General features: G+C 33.7%; 1 protein-coding gene across 4 annotated transcripts in view; it reads right to left on the bottom strand.

Annotated features, from left to right (window-relative positions):
* Window positions 1–8,460: 8,460 nt before the first annotated feature.
* The window catches only part of BCHE (butyrylcholinesterase), a 54,223-nt gene continuing 36,641 nt past the window's right edge, over window positions 8,461–26,042 (bottom strand). The window contains exons 3-6 of one of the 4 annotated variants that reach the window (XM_070406870.1): window positions 21,868–22,034; window positions 15,526–15,642; window positions 10,645–10,670; window positions 8,461–8,697 (exon numbers count right to left, since the gene is read on the bottom strand). In XM_070406870.1, the coding sequence (XP_070262971.1) occupies window positions 10,663–10,670; window positions 15,526–15,642; window positions 21,868–22,034 (292 nt within the window). In that variant the 3' untranslated portion in view covers window positions 8,461–8,697; window positions 10,645–10,662. Of the gene's footprint in view, window positions 8,698–10,644; window positions 10,671–12,772; window positions 15,643–19,700; window positions 19,767–21,867; window positions 22,035–26,042 lie in introns of those variants that run through there. The other 3 variants (XM_070406869.1, XM_070406868.1, XM_070406872.1) reach the window with 3 other exon arrangements.

Here is a 26,042-nt window from a genome sequence, read left to right as displayed (position 1 = left end):
TTAGATTGGCTTTGCTTGCCTGCCAGCAATACACAGATTTTTGGCAGCCCCCCACGACTGTGAAAAGAAGCAAAGAGAGGGCACATCCCCATTCAGTTGGCACTCATCCTTCTCCACAATGGGCCCCACAGTTGAGCCAGACTTACTGCTATTACTGCCTCATAGTCTCTGAATCATTGTCACGTACTTGACCCTTATGTGCAACTTGCAAGGAAACCGCTTTGGTTTAATTACAAATGAGCAAATTTAGAATGGGAATAATGTGTTCCGACATACAATATTTACTAACAACAGAAGAGTGGAAACTGAGAAAGTTGAAAACAGTATTCTTTCTTCCAAATCCATAATGAAATGTTTTTGAATGAAAAAATAGATATAAGTCAGGATGGTTTTAAAAATATAAAGCCTTACCTTTGCCATTCATTTTAAAATTAAACCTTTGATTTTTTAACCATACCTTGGTCCTTTGTTCTTGAAGATGTATCTATAGAGAGACATTGCTATTTATATGTATGTGGGCGGGTCTGAAAATACTGCCTGTGGGTTATTTTTTCAGCATGAGTGCAGATGAAAACTTGTCTGTAGTGAGAAGTATGCACTGGGCTGGTCTCCAGGAATCTTAATATGAATTAGAGATATGCTCACCCTTGAGGAACTCATGGTAGAGTTGATGGGAATGTCAGTGTGTCACCTTATGCTAAAAAGCATAAATAAAATGAATGATACTGCTTGGGGAAAGACACTTGTCCCTGATAAGGGTCAAGGAAAGCCCTAGAAAGAAACTGACATATACTTAAAGCCTATAAGGTATGTAGCACTTCATTAGGAAAGTGTGCAAATGTAGGTAGATCAAACAAAGAAAAATGGAATAGCAGGTTTGTTTTGAAAATGGGACTTAGGTATGCTTGTTAAGATTAACTAGAGATGTGGTTGGACGCTCTTACATCAGAAATAAAGGTCAAATAATGCATCCTAAGGACTATGAGGTTTATTTAAATATAGGCAATGTATATTGTAAGCACCTCCAGAACAGAACACTGGAATTACACATTCAACAAATTAATATGTTCTGCCTCCTGGGTTTTCCCATCTCAGCTGCCCCATGTCACTGCAGCACAATACACTGAGTTCATTAAACCAAACATCTTAGAGTCATTCTCCTTTTCCTTCACACCCATATTCAATACTTAGAAAGCTTGGATTATTTAAACTTCAAAGCATATTCTATCTTATTTGGATCTTCACTGTGATTACTCACTTTCAAGCCACAATTATTTCCTGTCTGGGCTATTTTAAAAATCTCCTTATTGGTCTCCTTGCTGCTGCTTGGACTGCCTTTGCCAAATATCTATTTGTCACACAATAGTCACAATGATCTTTTAAAATCTAAATCAGAGCACGTCATTCCTATGCTTATTATCCTTCTAATACCTCCCACTGAATTTAAGGCAAAATGCAAATTTCTAACGCTCTTATAGGAACCTACAAAATTCAACTTTATCTCCTGTGATTCCTGCTATCCTTTCTAAGCTCCAAACTTTTTATCGATTATTGCAATTGTGAACCCTATGAAGAAAGATTAATTTGATGTGAACCCCAGAAGGAATTTATTTCCTGACATAGACTCCCCATGCTCAATTGAGGGATCAAATTTTATAAATAATAAAAGCTTAGTGGCCATCTGCTTACAGTGGTTTATCACATACTCTGCATACCAAGAAGAACCTCAGATTGAGCTCCCAGCCTCCTGCACTATGCTCATTTAAGCCTCACAGTGTCAACATTATAAGGAAGTTCCTGCTTCATTCAATTGGAACTGTTCCATGGCGACCAATCAGAAGTATGTGATTCATACCAATCAGAAAGTGTGCAGATTTGGACACCTCATCTACATAAGATGGACCTGATTGGGAACCTGAGCAAAGACTTTTGCCTTGCTTTCATTTTGTCTTGGCGGAACACAATTTAGGTTGCTAACCTGAATCTGTGTCTCCTAGGCTGCAACTCCTTTTGCTCAGATCAATACTTTTCATTCTTTATTACACTCTGAAGTTCATTTTGGTTTACAACATGAAGGTTTTGGTCTTGTTATTTTCCTCTCAGATTTAGGTCACGCTGACTTGGGGGACCACTGATGAGCACTCAACCAAAGGCAGTGGTCGGCAAACTGCGGCTCGCCAGCCACATGCGGCTCTTTGGCCCCTTGAGTGTGGCTCTTCCTAAGCCTTAGGAGTACCCTAATTAAGTTAATAACAATGTACCTACCTATATAGTTGAAGTTTAAAAATTTTGGCTCTCAAAAGAAATTTCAATCGTTGTACTGTTGATATTTGGCTGTGTTGACTAATGGGTTTGCCGACCACTGACCTAAGGCATCGCAGTGCTCCCTATGGAAGGCCTTTGGATAGTTGGCAATGGAAATAAGGAACTTGTGACAGAATAAAAACAATGCACTGCTTTCTTTATTGAGATTGTTTTTCTGCATAACAAAAATGTCAACAACAATACCTAATGTGTAAGAGTTATACTTGCTTTATTCAGAAACTACAGAAGCAGGTATGGTGGAAATTCTAGGAAGAAGTAGCTTTATCTCAATCTGAAAACAGGTCTGATTATCTGATAAAGAACTTGTCTGGACATGATTTTTTTGTTTGTTTTGTTTTGTTTTCCAGAAATTACAAATGCAGCAATTTTATTTATTTTTTAATTTTAATTTTTAATTACAGTTGATATTCAATATTATTATATATTAGTTTCAGGTGTACAGCATAGTAGTTAGACAACCATATACTTTACAAATTGTTCCCCTCGATATTTCCAGTACCCACCTGGGACCATACATAGTTATCACAGTATCATTGGCTATGTTCCTATGCTGTACTTTACATCCCCATGACTATTTGTAACTACCAATTTGCGTTTCTTAATCTCTTCACCTTTTTCATGGACATGGTATTGATTCGGGTTTTTTGTTTGTTTGTTTTTTGTTTTTTGTGAGCAGGATGCAAGGATGATTTCTTTCCCAGGTTCTTGTCCAGATGGATTCGAAGAATGAAACCATAGACAAAAGGTGGTAGGTGAGAAGTACAAAAACTTTACTGCAAGCAGACACTATCTCTAAAACTCCTAATTTTAAGTTTCTATTCCTAAGACTGTCTCTCCTGGTTAAGAGGGACCCCCTAAAGAGGGTGGCCACTGCTCTCTCTGTCTTGAGGTATTATATATTCTAGAGACCCTTTCCTTAATCTAGGACCCGTCCCTGCTTTTCCCATTGGTCATTCTACTACATAGTATTAGTTTCAAAGCTCAAACCTCACTTGATGCTCCTCTTTCTCTTCCCTTATTTTTCAACATCCATCTATCCTCTGTGACCTAGTAACCTTATCCTTCTAAGCCTTGAGACTGAAACTCTGGCTTCTCCCCTCCAAGAGTAAAACAGCCTCTTTTTCTCCTGTGACTTTTCTTTATCCTCTGTGAATGTATGTCTTCCTCCCCACCTTATCTTGCTGGTTGGAGTTGCTTTTGATCTCCCTTATGGCTCTCCTAGCTGCTCAGGCCAGAGGTACCTCTGTCCTTGGTTTATGGCAGCTTTCATTGTTCAGGCCAAGATGCCGCTATCCTCTCTGGACCTCCTCCCTTTCTGTCTGCCTAATTAACTACCCTAATCAGTATTCTTCCTTTTTGTCCTTTGCCACCCTCCTGTTACATATTATCAACAGAAAAATGGAGGAAGGGAGTGTGTATGGGTAACATGAAGGACAAAGGAATCCTGTTAGTGTGTGGTCGCTGCCGGTTTTCCTTTATCTTATGAGAGGAAGCAGTGACCTTGGCTAGGCAGGTCCTTACTTCCCTTTTATCTGTTCCAACAATTGTAGGATGTTTTCTCATCCTACAATTGATTGAAGTAAACTTTAAGTGCCTGTTTTAACATTCCATTATGGAAATGAAAGACTATAAATTGTATTTTCATGTCAAGAGTTCTACTGGCTTTTTTTTTTTTTTTTTTTTTTGTAAAAGAATCAATGCTCTGGTTGAGACAGTAGAGTTATGCACCATAGAGCATGGAAGAGCCATTTTGGCTTGGAAATGTTAAGGGCAGGTGTGACCAGCTATCCATAGACACGGAAGAACTTTCGTAAAACTCTTGCCAAATGTATAATTTTGAAAAGCAGAGCCTTCATGGGTTAGTTAGCTGCAAAATGCTGCTCCAAGTAGTTGAAGGTATTAACATGTTGGATGGAATTATCTCGCATCATTCGTTATGTTGCTGAACAATGCCTGCCAAAAGCAACAGTATAGTTTTCAGCTGTCGTTATTGCACTTTTTTCCCTGAGAATAATTAAATGCCAGGTTTGGCTGTCTTTTTATTTTGCTTGATTGATTGAATGAATTTATTGGGGAGACATTGGTTTGCAAAACCATACAAATTTCAAGTGTACAACTCAATAAAACATCAACTGCACACTGCATCACGTGCCCAGCACCCGAGCAAAGACTCTTTCCATCCTCCTTCCCCAACTTTTGTCCGCATCCATCTCTCTCTCCTTTTCCCTGGCTATCTCCATACTCTGTCTGTGTCTACGTGTTTATTATGTATACTAGAGGCCCAATGCATGAAAATGTGTGCAAGAGTAGGCCTTCCTTCCCCTGGCTGCCGTCACCAGCTTCCCTCTGACACCCGGGACTGGGCTGGCTTCCTTCAAGCCCAGGCTACCCTCTGTCCCCAGCTTAGTCAGGAAGGACGTCCAGAATGATGTCTGGTCTAATTAGCATATTATCCTTTTATTATTATTACTAGAAGCCTAGTGCACGAAATTTGTGCAGTGGGGTCCCTCAGCCCAGCCGGCACCTTCTCCAATCCGGGACCCCTCAGGAGATGTCCGACTGCCTCTCACAATCCAGGACTGCTGCTCCTAACCACTCACCTGCCTGCCTGCTTGATTGCCCCTAACCACTTCTGCCTGCCTGCTTGATTCCCTCTAACTGCTTCCCTACTGGCGTGATCACTCCTAACTGCTCCCCTGCTGGCCTGATCGCCCCTAACTGCCTCTTCCTCACCCTGCACCCAAGACCCAGGATTCCCTCCTCTGGCCAGTTGCAGGCATCCGGGACCCAGGCTTCCCTCCCTCTGGCAGCCCACAGGCACCCAGAACCCGGGCCGGCTTCACCCAGGCCAGCCACAGCGGCAGGAGACCGTGGGCGGGTGGCTTGTCCCTCTCCCAGGACATAGCCTGGCTGGTCCCCATTCCTCTCTCCCCAGTGTTGAGTGTCTGAGTAGTTATGGCGTGACGGCTTGAAGGTGTGATGACCGTTTGCATATTAGCTCTTTATTATATAGGATAGATATGTTTTTGGTGGCCTTTTTAAAATGACATGTTATTTGTTTTGATAGGTAATATATGTACATGTATGCTACAAAGTATAAGAGGCACTAAAAAATGGAACATGTGAAATAAATTATTAGTTTCAATTTGTATCACAGCCAGCTAGTTCCTTCCTCAGAGTCATTCACTGTTATTATTTTTCATTGTGCTTCCTGAGCTAATTATGCACATTGACTTTTTCCAATTAAAAAACCTGGGATATTTTTCATATCAGCAAGACTTACCTCATCTAACTGCTGTGTGGTATTTCATTTTATGACTAAAGCTTCAATACTATCCTATTAGTGGACATTGATGTTGTTTTTCTAATTTTTCTATAAAGAATTTTTTTTAAGTCTTGTTGAATTCCTAGGCTATGCGACCACTTTTACTCTTTCTTTGCAGAGAAATCATACCCTTTTCCAATTCACAGACAAAAAGTTGTATTTAATGTACGCTTTCTTGTATTATATCACCAACTCTGTTTTTGTCCTCTTATTTCATTTTCACACTTAGCAAGCTGATTTTATTAGATCTCCTTTCTAAATCTTTTATATTCATCTTTTGTGTTTTTTTTTTCTTTTTTAGTTTCTTTACTTTTATTTGTATTTCAATCCTATTATATTTTCACTGTGTTTTCAGCCAGGATAGTTCTCTTTTGTGTTGCTCCCAGTGGAGGCTTCATAGCTGAGATTATTTTTCCCTGCTTGCTTTCCCCCCTGTGATTTACTAACTCATGTTGTCTTTCTTTGTTACCTACCACATCTTTCTTAAATTCTTATATCTCTGCTTTGAAGTACGTATTGGTCATACTATCTCTTGTTCTATTATTAAGATTTTTAGATTTAATGGTAATTTATTTGGTCACAATTTTTATCTGTTCCATGGAACCAATTTTGCTTTCCTAATGTTGTTTTTGTCCATCCTTTATTTTCCTCTTTTCTTCCTGTTTTATTTCAGCACTTTCACATACATTCTGTGCTAGTTTCTTAATTTCAATCATTTGCATTCTGAGACCAATAATTTTCAGAAATTTTGTGTGAGGCAGTGATTTTTTTTAAGACATTATTGAATTAGACACGATTTCCTTAGTTTATTTTTGAAGTAAATTATGTTCAACATAATTTTCTTATATTTAATTAGCATTTAAAATCTTTTAGCTTAGTAATCCCCACATGCTCATCTTGACCTTTATCAACCAGGGCTATCTTAAAACAATTGAAAGAAGAGGCATTGGGTGAATTTAATATGTCTGAGCAACAAGAATTGATTTATCTCAGCAGCACCATGCCTTTTGACTCTTAATTAAACATATCTCCATGAAAAATAAGAGGAGTCTTTAAATTCTACCAAACCATATAATTATATATAACATGACTGAGAGTTTTTGAGTCTATGATAAAAAAATAAATAAATAAAATCATTGGTAGAGTGCTATTCAAAATGAAAACGTAGTAAGTGCTGTGTTTCGGTAAAATAATTTTATAACTCTTGTAACTATTATCTGATGGTGTTGACATACATTTTTTATTGTCTTTTCCTATAGAATAATTAATACCAATAGTGTGTGCACCAGTTAATATTACAATACTGAAGTTACTCTTTTTGGATGATATATGTCTATGAGATTCTAATGAACAATTTCTGTCACACTGATTTACCTACAGTTTTTTGGGGGATACAGTTTTTCTCTTCTTTTTTCAGCATAGGGAAAAAAAAGAATCACACATAACATCAACCTATATCATGGTACAATTTCAGGATTTTAAAAATCTTTGCCCCTACAGATCAACAGCATTTGGATTCTACCATTTAAAATAATAATATTTCTAGTACTGAGAAGTGAGTTAGACAAGGAGCAAAACAAACCTCTAAAGGTAAATCCTGGTGCATCCCAGGGTTATTCAAGGTGAAATAAAATGAAATAAAATGAAGAAGTAAAATAAAAAAAATAAAAACTGAAATAGCGCATTGATAGGGCGATTTTATGTCTACCACACTTATCTTAAGAAGAAACTTTTCAGAACTTTTTGTGACAGGACCTTCCACTCAAAATTCTTCTTGGACTAGACCAAATGGTGGATTTGCCCATTGATAGGTTAAACCTGTATTAAATATAATCTGCCTCCTCTTCCTTTACCTGTATCCTAAGGATTAGACCAGGAATTCCCACCTATTTTTGCCTAAATTTATCTCAACATTTCTATCACATAACACTGTATTAGCCTAGGACTCTGGAAAAATAATCTAAAATAAATGGCTGTATCAAAGAATACTTGCTTGAGAAATTGTTAGTGCATAAATAGACATTTTTAGAATATTTGTGAATAATAAAAATTTATTTTAAAAGATTAAAGGGATTTTTTTGCATTTATGGAATTATAACAGCAAATCACAAAGAGGAAATAAGTTGAAATAAAAACAATATGAGATGCAAAACACAAATTACAAAATTTAATAAAAATAATGATGGTAATAAAATAAAGGATTAGATAGAGAAGGCAAATCTAGGAAGAGGAGCAAACACTGGAGGGGAAACTTCAGAGTATTTCTGAGGAAAGCAATAAAGAAAACAAAAATAATGCTTTTATTGATTTTTAGAGAGAGAGAAGCATCAATGTGAGAGAGAAACATGGATCCATTGTCTCCTGCGTGCCCCCTACTGGAGATTGAGACAGCAACCAGGGCATGTGCCCTGACTGATATCAAACTGATGACTTTTGGTTCGTGGGGCAATGCTCAACCAATACATGCCAGGGCAAGAAAAGTTAAAGTGGGGCAGATTCAGGTGGTGGGACCCAAATATGATAGGGCCACAGGAAGTGAGAGTAGAGTGGACCAAGCACATATACCAGATATATACCTGAAAACTGTCACAAACTGAAGATATATTTTAACTAGCAGATTAAAAATAGCTTTGAAAACAACTTTAAAACCTTGGGAAAATTATGTTAGATTAATAATAATTAGATATATCTTGGTGAAATTTTATATATATATATATATATATATATATATATATATATATATATATATTAATTTCCCATCACTGGTATAACACATTAACACGAACTTGATGGATTAAACAATTCAAATTTATTCTCTTCTGGTTCTAGAGGTGAGAAATTTGAAGTCAATTTCACCGTGTCAAAACCAAGGTGTCAGCAGGGCCACCTTTCTTCCATAGGCTCCAGGGGAGAATTCATTTGTTGTATCTTCTATATTCTGATGGCTGCTGGCATTTCTTAGCTTGTGTCTGAATCTCCCAAGTCTCTGCCTGGTCACATCACCTTCTTTCTCCTGTTCTGTGTTTCAAATCACTCTCTGCCTCTGTCTTATAAGAATACAGATGAATTGTCAGTCCAGGGGGAAAGGGGTGTGGGGGGTGCGGGAAGAGAATGGAAAAAAATCGTACACCTATGGATGAGGACAGTGTGTGGGGGGGTAAGGGCAGAGGGTGGGGGTGGGAACCAGGTGGAGGGGAGCTATGAGGGGAAAAAAGAGGAACAACTGTAATAATCTGAACAATAAAGATTTAATTAAAAAAAAAGAATACATATGATTGTATTTAGTGCCCTCCTGGATAATGCAATATCATCTCCTCCTCTCAAGATTTTCAACTTAATCACTTCTGCAAAATTAATTTATGCAATATAAGGTAACATTTACAAGTTCCATGGATTAGAAAGTAGATGTCTTTTGGGAGGGGGGGGGTCATTATTTAGCCTGTGAATTATAGGTATGTATGCATATATGTATAAATATTACAAGTGTCCAAACATATATGTTATATGCATAAAAACAAAACTCTACTTACTTTTAGACTTTTATTTGGTAGATAATGCTATGAAGTTGAAGAAAATATATTTAAATGGTGATATAAATTTAACCAAAAGATGGTCTTAGATATAAAAAAATTGTTTTGCCTTTTTTTTTCCAAAAGGAAAATTTTTTTGAATTATAGATGGAAGGGAGATGAGTCAAGGTTAGAAACTTAGGAAGAAGAAAGTTGTTGTTGTTGTTTTAAAGATCTGGCAAATAGCACCATAGCTTAACAGAGACTTAACATCAAATCAAGTCTCAGTGCTGGAGTGCTGGCTCTGCTCAGTCCAGATTTACACCCAATCCCTCGGTAATCTCCTTCAGTCCAATGGCTTTATATAACATCTCGATGTTGGCGACAACCTAATTTATATCTCTAATCTATACATCTTCCTTCCACTCACTTCTTATTTAAGAAAGTGCTTTTTCTATCTCTTTCTTAGATATCTAATAGGTATCTGAAAGTTAACACACCCTCAACCAAACTCTTGCTTCTCTATTTAGACCTGCTGGACCTACAACTTTCCTTGCCTCAGAATATGATAAATCTATTCAACCAGTTATTTAGGCAGAAAATCTTTTGTTTACTTCTCTAAATTTGCATTTTTGAATGAACACAGTAAAATCAAAAAGAAAAAGTGAATGAAACTTTATCTCAGTATATCCTGTGACATATTTTGAAATATGTATGTTATGTAAGCATATGCATTTTTGTAGTAGATAAAAATTCATATACATATATGCTTAAAAAGTTATCTTTGGTCAGTATGACTACATTTTTTTCATTTTTTATATTTTCTAAGATTTTTTAAATGAAGATACTTTTAAAAATGTTAATATAATATTAACATTTTTGTGGATAAATAAGACAAAAAAGAGATGATAGTTAATTAGGATATAGATATGCAACCAACACATTGTTTTGAAGATGGAGGGCCACAGGTACCTGTCCTCTTATATGGTATAAGTAGTTCTCCTCTAAAGCTGCTTTTAAAATCTGATGAGTAGGAATGTCTTATATGGGAAAATGTCCCAAAATATTACCATTGACTTTCTTAAGATGGGATCTATAGGATGCAATCAAATTTACTAAAATCGACACCCTATGCATTAGACTGATACTAGTAATCTGATACTTTACATTAGGACATTTAGACATACTCGGAGTAATCATTTAAAATTCTCTTCTTTCAAGAAGTAGTAACAGTTAATGTAAAGGTTGAAAAGATGATTATAAGACATCATAGAAATGTTAGAATGTTTTCCAGGTACTGAAAAATGTATATGAAATGTAATTCCATATAGCAGTGCTAGATAGTGATCAAGAAGCTTATGTGTTCTGGAATTTAACACAATCACTGGTAGCCTTAAATCTACTCTAAGAGAAATGAATAGCTGCCTCTCTGACTGGCTTTAATGCCAGGTGGATTGAGAGAGAGAGAGAGGACATGGCACTTACTCTCTGTCTTTGAAATCTTCAAAAATCTAAAAGGAAAGAAGGAATAGTGTTCTGTTAAAATTCTCGCTTCTTACTTTGCACATGATTTCAAAGAGACAACTCCAAGGAAGATTATTAAAATTTTATCTTTCATGGTTATGTGAAAATGTTAATTCACTTACCAAAGAGAATATTATACACACATTTGGTTTAAAATTGAAATGCCATAGCAGATGTTAGCATTTGTTTTTCACTCACTTATTACCTTGCACAAAGATAGCAACTTCAAAATTAGCATATTACAACATTGTAAAACAAAGATAGCACATTGCAACTAAAGAAAACCAGAAAAATCTCTTTTAAGAACAGTGGGAGAGGAAGAGTCCTCGTGAACAAAAAAAGTTATTTTGTGCCTGGGGCTAGAGACTAAAGTCTCATTTGATGTGATGAAAACCAAGTTTTGTTCCTCCCAAAACTCATATATTTCTGGGAATCATATTTTCTAGGGTCTGTTCCCAAAGGTCTTAACAGCATAATGAAAATTTGCATTACAGATATAAATGCAATTCTTTATATCACCAGTGACTTTTAGACCACAGCTTATGAATCTATGGCTATCTCTTTGCATTAAAGAAACAGAAAAAGAAAGAAGAAAGGAGAGAAGAAAAAAAGGTAAAGAAAAGGAATGTTATGTGCAAAATGAGTTTGTCTATAACCATCTATCAGGAAAACAATATCACCACGAAAACTTAAATTTCATGTGGAAAAGAAGAAGAAAATATTCTGGAATATGCAGATTATTATCTGCCTAAGGTCTAAAATATATTAGGAAAAAACTACCAAAAATTTAGTAAAAACTCAACAGCTCATAAAATCAAGGTCTACCATCCTCTTCATTAAGTTGTGAAGAGAATTACTGTTCCTGAAGGGTATCTGTGATAAGAAAAATATTTGTATTTTCTTGACATGGCAATAGAAAATTGATAGAAATGTATTTGGGTCCTAAACACTTTAAGAAATCTTAGAGGTTGGTTGAGGCTGTTAAAGTAAAAATTACAGTGAATAAAGTCAACAGGCAGGAGAAATTTTGTGCAAGACTACTGCAATAGAAGATAGAAATTGAACTCCTCTGAAATAAAAGCTGAGGTGAGCTAGTGGAAAAGTACTGAAGGACATTGGGGAAGGGTTGACTAATAAGTTGTGTTGAGCACATTGAGTTATTGAAATGGCAAATGTTTTTCTTTATGATTAGGCCATATGTGTTTGGTAATTGGCTCCCATCAAAGTCAGGATCCTATCTGCCCACAGAGACTGGCCGATGAAGGCACTATCTTTTTTAATATTTAGATTCAAAGCAATCATTTCCAGGTCTTTGTGAAAGACATTTCCTGTGAAATAAATCTGTCAAGAGGCTGGGAGATTTACAGATATTTCAAGGGGCAGAGAAAGAATTAACATTTGTAAAATTTCTGAAGTTAATGCTCTAAGAAATGGGAGGTCAGAGGCCTACAGTCAGGAAGACTTCTGTCCAAAGTTTTGTCATGCTATGGGAAGCATTAAGTTATTTTAGCCATGTCAATGACTTTGAATTTATATTCCAGGTTAAATTAGCTATACCATTAATATTTATTTGGTGGTTTTTTTCTTTCCCCTTTGATTAAAATTGAGAGTAGCTATTCTAGATAAATAATACACAGATAGATGGATGGATAGATAGATGATAGATAATATTCTTGGCATATTCATTTAAAAGATTTTAGAATTCTTAACAATATTATATGTATTTTTATAGTTTATTCTCCTGAGACTACAAACCTCATAATTTGATTAACAATATTCCTCACTCAGGTACTAACAATATAATTGGTTTATTATTTCTCTCTTTAATTAATTTGTAAATAATTTTTTTCCAATTATAGCAGCATATGCCAATGACATATCAAAATGACTGTGTATTTTATATCACAACTGGCTCTAATATGACTAATAACAATTTAATATTATTTTTGTAATTACATATTTTTACATAATAAACATATTTATATTTGTATTAACATCTACACTTATAAAATGTATGTAAATCTTACCTTAGTTATTTTTTATAGGAAAGACACTTTAATTTATTTTTTGTTTGTTTTTTAAACTGATTTATTGAGATATACTTGACATTTAAAATGTTCAATTTGATAAGATTGACATATATATATACATTTGTGAAATCATCATCACAATCAAAATACATTTTCCCACTATATCTTTGTAATCCATTACTCCTAACCCCCATATGTTTTACAGGTATATAAGGCATATAGATATATATTTTAAAAAATTTAAATCATTTTATTTAGGTACAGTGATATACAAAAAGCTGTAGATAATTAAGGCATACAACTTGATGAGTTTGGATTACCTCAGTTTTTAATACTTGAACAGATGGCCATTATATGACTACTAGAGGCCCGATGCATGAAATTTGTCCACCAGTAGGGTCCCTAGGCCTGGACAGTGATCAGGGATGATCAGGGCCTTTAGGCTGCTGGCCAGGCCTCCCTTCCCCAGCTGCCAACTGCCTGCCAGGCCTTCCTTCGTTCCCCACCTCCCCCTGGTGGTCAGTGCACATCATAGCCAACTCCTGGTCTCCCGGTTGAACTCCCAAGGGGACATTTTGCATATTAGCCTTTTATATATATATAGATAATGCCTTTTTTAAAATATGGCAAAATCTCTTTTTAACCCCCTCCTGTAATTATTCAGTAAAATTTTTAAGGTGATTTCTTGCTGCACATTAATAAACTCCTATATGTAAAAACGCATGTTTTTGCATCTTTCTGTGTGCATGTCTGGGTGTATACGTTTAAATATGGTGATCTTTGTTTTATTCTTTGATAGTCCGATGGTTCCACCAAGATTGTATTGGTAAACAGCACTATTGGTTTACCTTTAGATACATTTAGTCAAAAAACCTGCATTTCCTATTTTCTTACCATTCTAATTTTGTATAAAGAGAACACACAACTACAACAGAAAAATTTATTAACTGTTGAGTTTGTCATCCTTTTCAGAAATGTTGAGAAAGTTCCAATTATTAGAATATTTTGCTAAAATGTCACAGCAGCAATTACGTTAAGCTTTATCTGTGGAATTTAATTTCTGGGCCAGAAATTAATTACTTTGCCTTTAAAAATGATACCTTTCATATATCAGAGTATTCCACATCAAAAGGAGACTCAAGTTATTTCAAAAAATATAGTAGATCCTGGAAGAATGTCCCCTGAAATCAAGAAGATAGAGGACGGAAGGTCGATAATTCACTTATCATTTGTATGCTTTTTTTCTTCACTTCAGGATGAGGGAAGAACCATAAACAATAACAAAAAAGTCCATTTATAGCAGTACTGAAGTGATATCAAAACTGACTTGGCTTCCGCTGTAAAACTCTAACAACTAAAGCTGACAAAGTACCATGAACTTTGAGTGAGGATGGCAGACCCACACTAGCTCTAACCATGGACACACTTAGGAAAAATGAACAATGGGATATGCTTTAACCAACAGTATACAGACCTGTAGACTCACTTTGTCCTATCTTGAGTCCTAGTTTTCAATTCTTTTTGTTTGTTTGCTTTAAGACATTTTATTGATTTTTAGAGAGAGAAGAAGGGAGAGAGAGAGAAACATCAATGTGAAAGTGAAACATCCATGGACTGCCTCCTGCATGCTCCCTACAGAGGATCAAGCCAGAAACCTGGACATGTGCCCTGACTGGGAATCAAACCAGGAACCTTGAGGTGCACAGGAGATGGTGCCCAATAATTGAGCCACACCCACCAGAGATAGATTTCAATTCTTAATGAACATAATCAACAAGTACTACCGTTTTCTGAAACTTCTCCCTTCCAACTCATCCCCTTTAGTGAATTACGTAAATTTATTCACTAGATATGCTTCTTTGCCATGCAAGTTAGTACATGTAGCTTTGCAATTTTTAAGTTATAAAAATAATACAATTTGGCTGTTAAAAGTAGAAATAGTTATTTTTTTCCAATTGAACAATTTTCCTATGAAAAATGAACCATTTTTACTAATACTTCTGAGTCCAGCCAGGTTTTTTATCCCAGATGGTACATGATTTCTGACTTCTGCTCATTTACATTTTTTTTTTTTGGAGTTATAGGAAGAGTAATTAATACACACACATTTTGGGGAGGTGTAAAAGAGTGGGGAGTTTTAAATGGGCAAGAGTTAAAAGAATAAAGAATATAATTTGAGGATTCTAAGAATATATATTACTAAAAATATAGAACAGACATGTACTGCTTTGCTCTTTATCTCTTGGTAGCAACATTTTGTTTCTAAGTGACCAGGCCTCTTATTTTAAGACTCCCTCCTGCTTTATGTTAAAAACAAAGGAACAGTTATTTCCTGTTTCATTTTGCAACTCATATTGACATTAAATTCATAAATTATTTAGGGGAAACAGTATTGTAAATTATAGTACCCAGTGTTTCAAGACCTCATTCATTCTAAAAAGGTACCCTTTTATGAGTGGTTAGGGAAAAAAAAATGCAACTCAAAATAGGATACAGATACTTTTTAGAAAATAAATGTTAATGTTATTTGGAAAAGAAAAAGTTTGAAGCCACAAATCATTTAAATATGCATATAATTAACTGTCACACTTTATATTGTGAAATTTAATTAAACATGTTCTAGCCTTTTGGGTTTTGGAATGCTAGGTACAATGCTAAGTGATAGATGTGAGAAATCGATATTATCCTTCTGGCATTTTTGTTCAGCTATATAATAGCTTCTTACTAGGTGTGTAAGAGAGCTACTGGTATTTTTGCCTTGATTTACAGGAAAATGAACATTCTACAAAGGGTAAATCTATTAATTAGAGACCTGCACAGCTTTCTTTCTTGCTAGTGTAATCGTTAAATTGATTTTTCCAGTCCCTCATGTAATTGTTCCAGCGATGGAATCCTGCTTTCCATTCTTGTTCTGCTTCATCAATATTTCCTGTAAGACAGGGAATACATTGAATTAATGTAAATTTTATCTCTGTTTCTATTAATTGAAAAATAATTTTGATTGCAGATGCCATTTTTTCCAAATACAATGTACAGCAATTTTTTTATTCTTTATTATTTATTATCAATTTTTTTAGTTCCCAAATAACTTTAAGTTGTTACATATTCTATAAAATTCAAATAATACATTTGTTTAAACTTATACAAAATACAAATATTTATAATACATAAAATGCAAAAATGAGTTTATATGTTATATGCCAAATTATAATATATTACATATATTTGTTTTTGTTTCTAAAAAGATAAAGATAATATTCTTTTCTTGAGTCTCCTACTCATAAAAAAATTTTATTTAATGCATCTTACTTACATATGTAATTATACTTCAGAATATTATTCTTAATGAAAGTGTTTATATCACAATACTTATTTCCATACAGATAACTTTGCAATTGGCATTCTATATAGATTTTGCACTCTTTCTTATCAATTGTTTTAATTCCAAATAATTCTTCATCATTGAAAGCAGTTTATTAAAACTACTATAGGAAAGCAGTTTATTAATCGCTTTGCGAATGAGAAAGACAACTAAGATAATCTATGCTTTCTAGTAATTTGCAAACTGCATGTATGTATCATGAAAGAGAGGTATTTAAGTAAAAACTGTGAGGCAATGAACCAAATTGGTCTTCCTCTGTACTACAAGAACCTTGAAATCTTGATTTATTTGAAAGTGTATTACATTAAAGAATAAAGTTTGCGAACAATAGAAACTCTTGAATTACAAACTTTTAAAATCATATATTGATGTTCCTAATATAAATAGGTATGATAAGTCTAGAAGTTGGTTTAAATCATTTAAATTTATAAGTATTATGTACATTTGTAGTTATCATATTGTTTTAAACTTCTAGCATGCTGAGTTGGTTATTGACTTAAAAACAAAAATTTAAGTTATTTACATTTTCCTAAAAAGAATAACTTAGAATTGTTAAAATATATAATTTTCAAGTAGCAATTTAAAATAACAATTATAACTTTGTAAGATTTTAATTTAGAAAAAACAGTTCATGTGATCTCATACTAAATTATAATACACATGGAAAAGTGTCTTGCTTTCATTCATGCTATTAATAATGGAACACATTCAATGATTCATTTTTAGTTTATATAAATATCAAAATATTTAAAACATTTGTATAGACATCAAATATTCTCTGTAATTTAGAATAAATCTAGGTTTGAAATGTTCCTACTGCTTGGAAAATGGACAAATATTTGAGAATTTATATTAAAAAGTCTCATTTTTATGTAAAAATGACTTTTAAAGGTCAATGACTACCATTTCTTTGTGAATAAAATAATTTTTCTAGAGTCAAAAGCATTAGAGGTGAAAGAAAGATATTAAATATCATAACAAAATTACCATTCCTGTTATTTTTATAACTAATTTGTTTAGATATTACTTACATAAAATAAGAGCCCTATCGTTCAGAAAGAACAAAATTTTTGATATAACAAATAAATTATTGGTGATTTAGCATTTAGAACATAAATGCTAATACTTAGAGAAAATATCCTAGCTATGATTTTCCTTTCTTATTGTTGGAATAATTCCAAATCTATTGATTCATGTACATACAAGTTTATTTCCTTATGTGGCTAAATCAACCATCTATACAAGTTAGTGTATTGAAATACTTAACTTTATATTGTACAAATGCTCTGTAAACCCAACTACATTTTTCACTTAGAAGTACTGAACATTGATTGTGACACTAAATTATAAAACATTTAATTATTTTTAACAGAATCCAGGAGAAGTGAATGCACCACAATAAGAAAATAATAAAACATTTTGAGTCCCATGACATGAATGAAAACCAAAATTAGAACTTTTTCTCTTCCTCCTTCTTCTCCTCAAAAAGGGGAATATCTATTTAAACATCTAAAGGTTTACCACCTGTGAGATGCTGATAACAACGTACTATGGTGTAAAATAAAGAAAAGAATAACAGAAAAATTAATCACTTTTCAAATAAGTTTTCCACTATTTTGCAGTGTTACCGTGAAGAATAAATGAGATGGTGTGTACATTATGAAATCACACTCTACACACCGATTAGGAACTACACTAATGAATTTAATGCCCTTGTCACAAAAATGTATTCCTAACTTTGGTCTTTTTTGAATCCATGTACAGCTAGATTAATACCAGTAGTTCATAAATACATTGGCACATTTTTTGAGGACTTTTATAATCTTTGTTTTGCCACATTGTTGTCTCACAAGGAAAAAAAAAGTCAGTCTTTCTTTCCTACACAAAGAGGAAGAATAAAGCCATATTTTTAAAAAATATATTTTATTGATTTTTTATAGAGAGGAAGGAAGAGGGATAGAGAGTTAGAAACATGGATGAGAGAGAAACATTGATCAGCTGCCTCCTGCACACCCCCTTCTGGAGATGTGCCCACAACCAAGGTACATGGCCTTGACCAGAATCGAACCTGGGACCCTTCAGCCCGCAGGCTGACGCTCTATCCACTGAGCCAAACTGATTAGGGCAAGCCATATTTTGTCTTGATTAAAAAACAGTAATACTCCACTGCAGCTAGTCTATTTAGTCAAGTCTGAGGAGTTAGGAGAGAACACAGAACGCTAAGTCAACTCAGAATTGTTAACGAAGGTTAAGTCTAAAGAAGAGATTAAATTGATAATGAATTGTGCTGAGCATTATGATAAAAGTATTTTATGTATTTTTGAGAGTTCACTGAAAATCTCTTCTTAATACTTATTCCCATACTTGTCAACCAATTATTAAAATTTCAAAGAAATGCATGGTTTTTATGGAGTGTATCAGAACTTAATAGTTGTCCTGTCACAATTTTGAGTGTGTGATGAAATAGTAGAGTGAACAGGCTAGGTTTTGTGATGATTTCATGCTTTAAACATGAAACTAAAATATTATTTGATTGCCGGGACCGGTTTGGCTCAGTGGATAGAGCGTCAGCCTGCGGACTGAAAGGTCCCAGGTTCGATTCCAGTCAAGGGCATGTACCTGGGTTGCGGGCACATCTCCAGTGGGAGATGTGCAGGAAGCAGCTGATCGATGTTTCTCTCCCATCGATGTTTCTAACTATCTATCCCTCTCCCTTCCTCTCTGTAAAAAATCAATAAAATATATTTAAAAAAATAAAATAATAAAGTAAAATATTATTTGATTAAATTAAAGGTTGCCCAAAGGTTTTTTTGTTGTAGTTGTTCTGTATTATTTTGTTTTTCTTTTAATGGAAATAGAAAATTCAGAATATGAAAGCAGTAAAAATTTTTTTGATTTTTTTTCCCTCCATGCCAGTTTTCACTCTAATTTTTTGGTTGCCATTCTTGCTAAATGATCATGAAATAGCAGTACATAATTCTTCAGAGTGGTATCTCAGCTCTTACATTTATATGTGGTCTTCTTTAGTTTGGGCAAGTAATAATGTGCCATGATTTATTTAAAGACCAAAGGAGGAACCACTGGATCTAATATTTGTTTTCTGTTGGGAAGATATGGAACTCTAATATGTTTTTTGTTGTTGTTAAATAAATGTACTCTTCCATGTTTGTTGAAAAATGTTGATATCTTATTGACATTGACTGGGTCATTTCTCTCCTTTTTTTTCAAATGATTCTGATATATTATACTGTTATATTCTTCACGAAAACTCTAATTTGATAAAATTTGAAACAAATGTAGTACACTTTATTTCTTGCAGGTGTATGCAGTAATAGCATAGGCAAGTACTAAATTATGACTTGAAAGTTAAGTGCTAGAATTCATGTGTTTAAACAAGTCTTACAGATTATTTTATGTAAGAAAATTTATTTCTCAAACATAAACTATTGCCTAAGTGGTACTTATAAAGCTTACTAGGTTTCCATCTTGAGTGAGGTAAGCACTACATTTCTCCTTTTAAATAATCCAGTCAGTAGTCATTCTTTGAAATTTTATTTTACTTGTAGAGCTGCATTTTAAAAATGATATTTTCATAAAAAACTTCCACCCATGTCATCTGAAAAGCTTCAATTTTCAAAGCATCAAAAAATGAATTGTTTGAAGTTTTGCAACTAGAAAAACATAAGGTATGATAAGAACATGCGCTTTTTGTTACTATTTTTATTAATTTGAGTACACATATTTTATTTTTTATTTTATTTTTTCCCCTTTATTGGTTAAGGAATTACACATGTGTCCTTATCCCCCCACTGTTCCCCCAACCCCCCACTCATGCTCTCACCCCCCTGGTGTCTGTGCCCATTGGTTAGGCTAATAGAACATGTACTTTTAACCTTTTTAAACTCTTCATTATTTATTATTTATAATACTAAAATTGTGTAATTTTAAATTAGTTTTGTGCATTTAAATGTATCTTTTTAGAAATTTAGAAATACATTGTTGATGTTCTAAAATCACCTGTATTTAGTTATTTTTTTAAAAATATATATATTTTAATGTAACTTTTTTGGAAAAATTATCTGAGAAGAATATTTAAATTATGTTTTCAAGACACATGGAATTATCCCAAGAGCACATTACTAACCCAGAACAGGTATGATATTTCCCCACAGTGTGCTCAAACTAGAAAGTTGTTCCGTACCACATAGGAAGTGGCAGGAGCTAGCTAAAAATGAAAAATTGTTATTAAATCTGCCTTATGGCAGTTGAGTATTTAGAGGTAGATATTTTGAAGCACATCTTCAGAAGTTGTGGATATTCAAATTTTATTTTATCCACAAATAAATTGCAAGATACCATATGTGCCTGAATCAGAATGGCTCAGTTTGGCTTATAATAAATTAGTCATTTACAATCCCACCAACCCCTTTTATTTTTTTTTCTCAAACTATGAACTTCTCATTTAAAAATATTTTAAGTAAAGATTAAGACTATGTGGTGAGTGGTATGCTAAATGGTACCTCTTCTGGTCCCTTGGCAGTTTCAACGTGTTATCTCATTGTTATTCACACCCAGAGGACACAAAGGCAGCGCTGTATCTCTGCCAAGGAATGCAGAAGCCCATCTCTGGATATATATTATGTCACTGAACATTTGGTAATACACAGAGTGCTGGTATATCAGAAACATTTCCCAAACAGATGGAGCACATAATTATAATTTTGGTGAGTAATGTCTGATAATCAAAAGGCATATTAAACAATCAAATACAGCTCTGAGGGGCTCATATTTGCATGAAACTAACCCCTTCCCTCTCTAAATAAGAAACTAAAAACATACTATATTGTGCTAGTTAATACGTAGTCTGAAAATTACAGTGTTATAATGAACAGAACGGTAAAGGGTAAAGGAACTGGCCAGCAATATGTCTGATGGCTGAAAGTCAATTACTTTTATTTGAGAAAATTAAGGTAGAAAATTGACTAGAAGAGCCACATGGGTTATAAACAGCTGAGCTTTTTAAACCCAGGCATTGAATGAGATATGCCATTTTTCTCACAAGAGATGTGATCATTCAAGTTGGATGTTCAAGTTAATTTAGTTTTTCGCTCATGAATTTTGAAATAATATGATCACCTGAACCAATTTTCTTAGTATTTCCTTATATAAGTCTAGATAAGCACTTCCAGAAGATTAGCTAACTAATTTAGTATCTGTTTATTGTATTATGTAATATGTGTACCTGTTTTTAGATAAATATCTCCAAGTTCAGGATATTTAGAAATATTTGGATTGTGTTATTTTAAATGTAAGCTTCTGAGGTTTTTTTTTTTCCCTTTAGAAATCAAGGGTTGCACTACTTATCAATAAATTTGTTATTACCTGTTTCTAGTATAAATTATGTTTTGTTATATTTTAGTTGTGTGAATTATTTATTTTATATATAAATTTATTATCCATTGATTAATTCCATGAAGATTGGCCGAATAGCAAGTAGTGCCCTATTTTAGTTCTGCTACTATTTTATGTTCTTCTAGGGAAAAATTCCCATTTTAGTTTTCTTTATTTAACTACTAAAGTGCTGTTCATATAGTAAGCCCTCAAAACATACCCAAATTTGCTGGAAGAAAATTGTTAGTAATTAGGACTCATCAGAATCAAGTAATTATAAAGTCACAGATTAACACCATCTACAGGCCTCGGATAGTCCAGCTTTTCCCCCTTTTACATAATCCACAAGCAATTATTTAACAAAATATTAAAAACACACACCTGTCATTTCCAAGACTTTGGGGAAAAACAGTGTCCAGAATCGGCATTGTTGAGCACGTAGTTTAGTATATATTTTTGGCGACTCTGTATTCAAGGTTAAATAGTTTTGTTCAGTGCTTTTGAAGACAGGCCAACTTGTACTACTATTCTGGGTCCCATTTGGATTTCTAAAAAATTAAAGAAAGACATTATACCTTTACTGAAATCATTGCTAGATGAAAATATTGTTCTCAAAAACCAATAAGAGCTTTTCAAAAATTCAGGAAAATATTGTGAATTTCTTTGATGATGTCAAGCATAAATGAGCTTGGTTGAATGTTTTCAGTACCTTGAAGGGCTATGTTATTTAAAAACTGTTGGAAATAAAGTTTGAAGAACTTTTTACATGCATTTCTGCATACCATGCAAGGAGAAAAATACATTTTCTTTTCAATAATACTGTGTTTTTTAAAATATATTTTTATTGATTTCAGAGAGGAAGGGAGAGTGAGAGATAGAAACATCATTGATGAGAGAGAATCATTTACCAACTGCCTCCTGCATGTCCCCCACTGGGGATTGAGTCCCACAACACAGGCATGTGCCCTGACTGGGAATTGAACTGTGACCTCCTGGTTCAGAGGTCAACGCTTAACCACTGAGCCATGCCAGCCAGGTAATAATGCTGGGGGGTTTTTTGTTTTGTTTTCTTTTAAATATGCTCAAATGGTAGTGTCATTTTTGTTTCAGCTTTTCCCCTTATCTCAGGCCTAAACTTTTCACAATTAACATTAATACCATCTATTTAATATCTGATCCATCTATTTCATTCTATTTGTTATTCTTACTGACTAAGTCTGGGACCGATTACACATTTTCTTATTATGTAATAGCCTCGTTACTCTAGGAAACTGCCTTAAGTCTCAGTTTTAAGCTGATCTTACCTTCTTGAAGATCCGTTCACTGCTTAAAATCATTTTAATAACTCCCAGTGGGTTTAGATAAAGGTTAAACACGATGCCACTCACATTTCCAAGCTTATTTTCAGATATTCTATTCATTAGCCAACCAACAGGAATCAGGTATAGTTCCTTAGTAATATCCTCCTTTATTTTATTTCTTTGCCTTTGCCCCAGCTATTATTTCTGCTTGAAATCTTTTTATTCTCCAACATCATGTGTCTATGTCGATTAAGAACTTGCATATTCTAATTTGTGCCAATATTTCTTATATCTTTCGCGTGGTTTCTTAATCAATAACATGACTCTTTTTTAGAAATATATAGTTTTGGGTTCATTTACATCTTTGTGGCACTCAATAATGCATTGTTACCTAGGTCATACAAATTGAAACTCAAGGTAGCAAACATTGTGAAAGTGGCTCCAAGTAGAAAATCCGTAGATTTTCCTTTAATATATTTTAAAGTTATAATTATGAGTCAGACATTGCTCTAGGCTCTAGAAATATAATTATGGGAAACATAGTTTCCTGCAGGGAATTTATAAACAAAAATATCCATGAAAGAAAGAATCAACAATGTATGGTAGCCTAAACCAAGTGTAAACAAAGGGACAGAAATCATCAGAGGACTGAGCAATCACTAAGTGTGAAAGGAAGTTGCCTGAAGGAGTGAGACTCCAGCTGAAGTAAGGAGAGAAAATAAGGAACTGAACCAGACAGAAAAGTTGGAAAAGCTAAAGAGAGGAATAGACTCAGAGATAGAGAGGAGGCAGGAGGTTGAGCAAAAAAGAAAAATAAGAGAGAGATAACTCATGGACATGGACAAGAGTGTGGTGATTGCAGGGGGGAGGGGGAGGAGAAGGAAGAGGAAACAGAAATAATGAGTGTTCATCTTCATTCAAAGGATTCTAGGATAGAGGAGATCCTTTTAGAATTATAGCTCTAGAATATTAGTCTTATCACATTAAGACCTGACAGTCTAGAAAAAATGGTTTGGACTTTAGCTTGTAGGTATTTACTATTCTTGAGGGATTTTTGACTAAATGTTTTACTGTGAACATAACATTTTAGAATTTTTTTTTTTTAATTTGGGTGTGATATCTAAAATAACAAAAAAAGCTAGAAAGTAGTCACAGGTACTTTAATCATGAGCAGAAGACTAGAGTAATAAGGATTAGGGAGTCATTCCTTTCTCTTAGATTCATTCTGCCTTAAGCAAAATCATATAAGAAAAACTCCAGTTGAATGTGCCTAAAAGTAGAACACATAAAATTCTTCATCATTTAATACCTTCTGTGAATTATTAATGGATAGTAAGTTGCTAGTAGTAATAGCAGCTAACATATATATATATATATATAATACAATATATATACTGTATATATAAAATCCTATGAACCCAGTAGATTTTAGAAAGACAAGCAAGCATTTGTTCAGCATGAATATTTAGCAGTAGATTTTGCCATCAAGAACTTGTATCAAATAAGCACCATAAATTCATATTTTACCATAGAAGCAGACTATTCCACCACAAATTCAGAAGCTTTAGCAATAAATAACTTCTTGATGTAATAGTTGATTTTATGAAGGAATTGGATGACAATAAGAATTATTAATAAGCGGAGGTATTCAAGCTAAACCCATATCATAACAGGATTGAAACCTCCTGCCTTAGGGTGCTTTTTGAGAGAGATCCTGAAGAAAATGTCTCCAGCTCACAGATGGCATCCTTGTCTAGGTGAATTATGGAGTCTTTTCCCTTTCCTTTAAAGCTTTGGAAACTAACAACTACAGCTGCTGGAGGCTGGGTTTTAAACCAGAAGAACCATTGGTCTGATTCGGTACAGCAATTCTTATGTCCCTAAATTGCTGGCTTTCCTTCTAATTCCACTCTAATTAACTTATGGCACCATTTTAACTGCACATTCATTTATGGCTTCTGCAAATGGCGGCTTAAACAGAGCCGACTTGTACTTGAGTTCAGGAGGGAGGCAGTAATGACACTGCCAGGGTTGATTTAACAAACTTTTTCCATGAAATAACTCATGACATTCCAAATTACAACTCAGCGATAATAAAATTCCTTTGCCTATGGATGCAGATGTAGTTTTCAAAAAGTGATTGAAATAGCTATTGAAGTGATGGAGCATTTTATTCTATAATTTGAAGAAATCTCCAAAGATGTTAAAACTTAACAAGGAATATAATTCTCTTCCTATCTGGATTAATTAAAAACTTTGTGAAAGATAAAATATTTTCCAGATATACACTTTTGAAACAGTATATAATTTTAATCTCAAAATTATAGATGCATTAAACATCTTGACATCACAATTTTTCAAAAAAGTTATCTTCTTGTCACAAAAGGAAGGTTTTAAAGTGATGATACCTAAAATTTTCCATGAAGAGTAATTTTTGCTTTATTTTCACTATTATATTCTTTTTGTACTTTGTGGTTTATAAAAGTAGTATAAAGATCATCAATTATACTTTTCTTCTTATGGAGGTTTGACAAGTTTTAAGTTTTCTCTTGTTTAACCAAAAAAAAAACGGCAGATTCTCTTTGCAACTTCTGTGTTTCAGGAAATTACCTGCTTGTCATTGAAATGTGAGCCCAGATTTGACAATTCACTTCATAAATTGCTTTTTTTAGTGACATTGGCTCAGGTTGCCTTTTATGAAGTAGAATGTATTAAGCTCCATACATAAAGTGTTCTGATGCTTATATATCCTGATATTACCTACCAAAACTAACACTGAAATTAAGATTATTTTTGACTAAGAATTCAGATACAGCAATGTATAAGTAGGCTATACAGTTATTTTATTTTAAGTGAATATATTTCAATATGCTTTACAATCTAATAAAATAAGTACATAATTAGTGGTTGTAAATTGATAGACTACCTATATATTCTACTGTCATAAGAGGGCTAAGGAGTAACAGTTTATATTGGATGATTTTTTAAAAATACAAATATTAATGGATTCATATTCCATGTCATATTACACTTCAATCAAATTGTATTTTAATTTAAAGAGTAGAATGGCTATAAGAGAATCTGAATATAGAAAAAAAATCATTCCTTGATTCAACAAATATTAATGAGTGCATACTATGTCAAGCTTCTTTAAGTCACAGAAGATTTAACAAAGGCAAATTTGACAGAAAATTCCTTCCTCTTGCAGTTTTCATTTTTTGAGGAAGAAAAACAATAAACAAGATAAATAGAGGA

The sequence above is a fragment of the Myotis yumanensis genome, unplaced genomic scaffold (genome assembly GCF_028538775.1).
Source record: "Myotis yumanensis isolate MYYU_CA2020_CCGP unplaced genomic scaffold, mMyoYum1.0.hap1 SCAF_2, whole genome shotgun sequence".
Classification (NCBI taxonomy): domain Eukaryota; kingdom Metazoa; phylum Chordata; class Mammalia; order Chiroptera; family Vespertilionidae; genus Myotis; species Myotis yumanensis.
The sequence above is the reverse complement of the archived record's forward strand: the minus strand, read 5'-3'. Positions and strand labels throughout refer to the sequence as shown.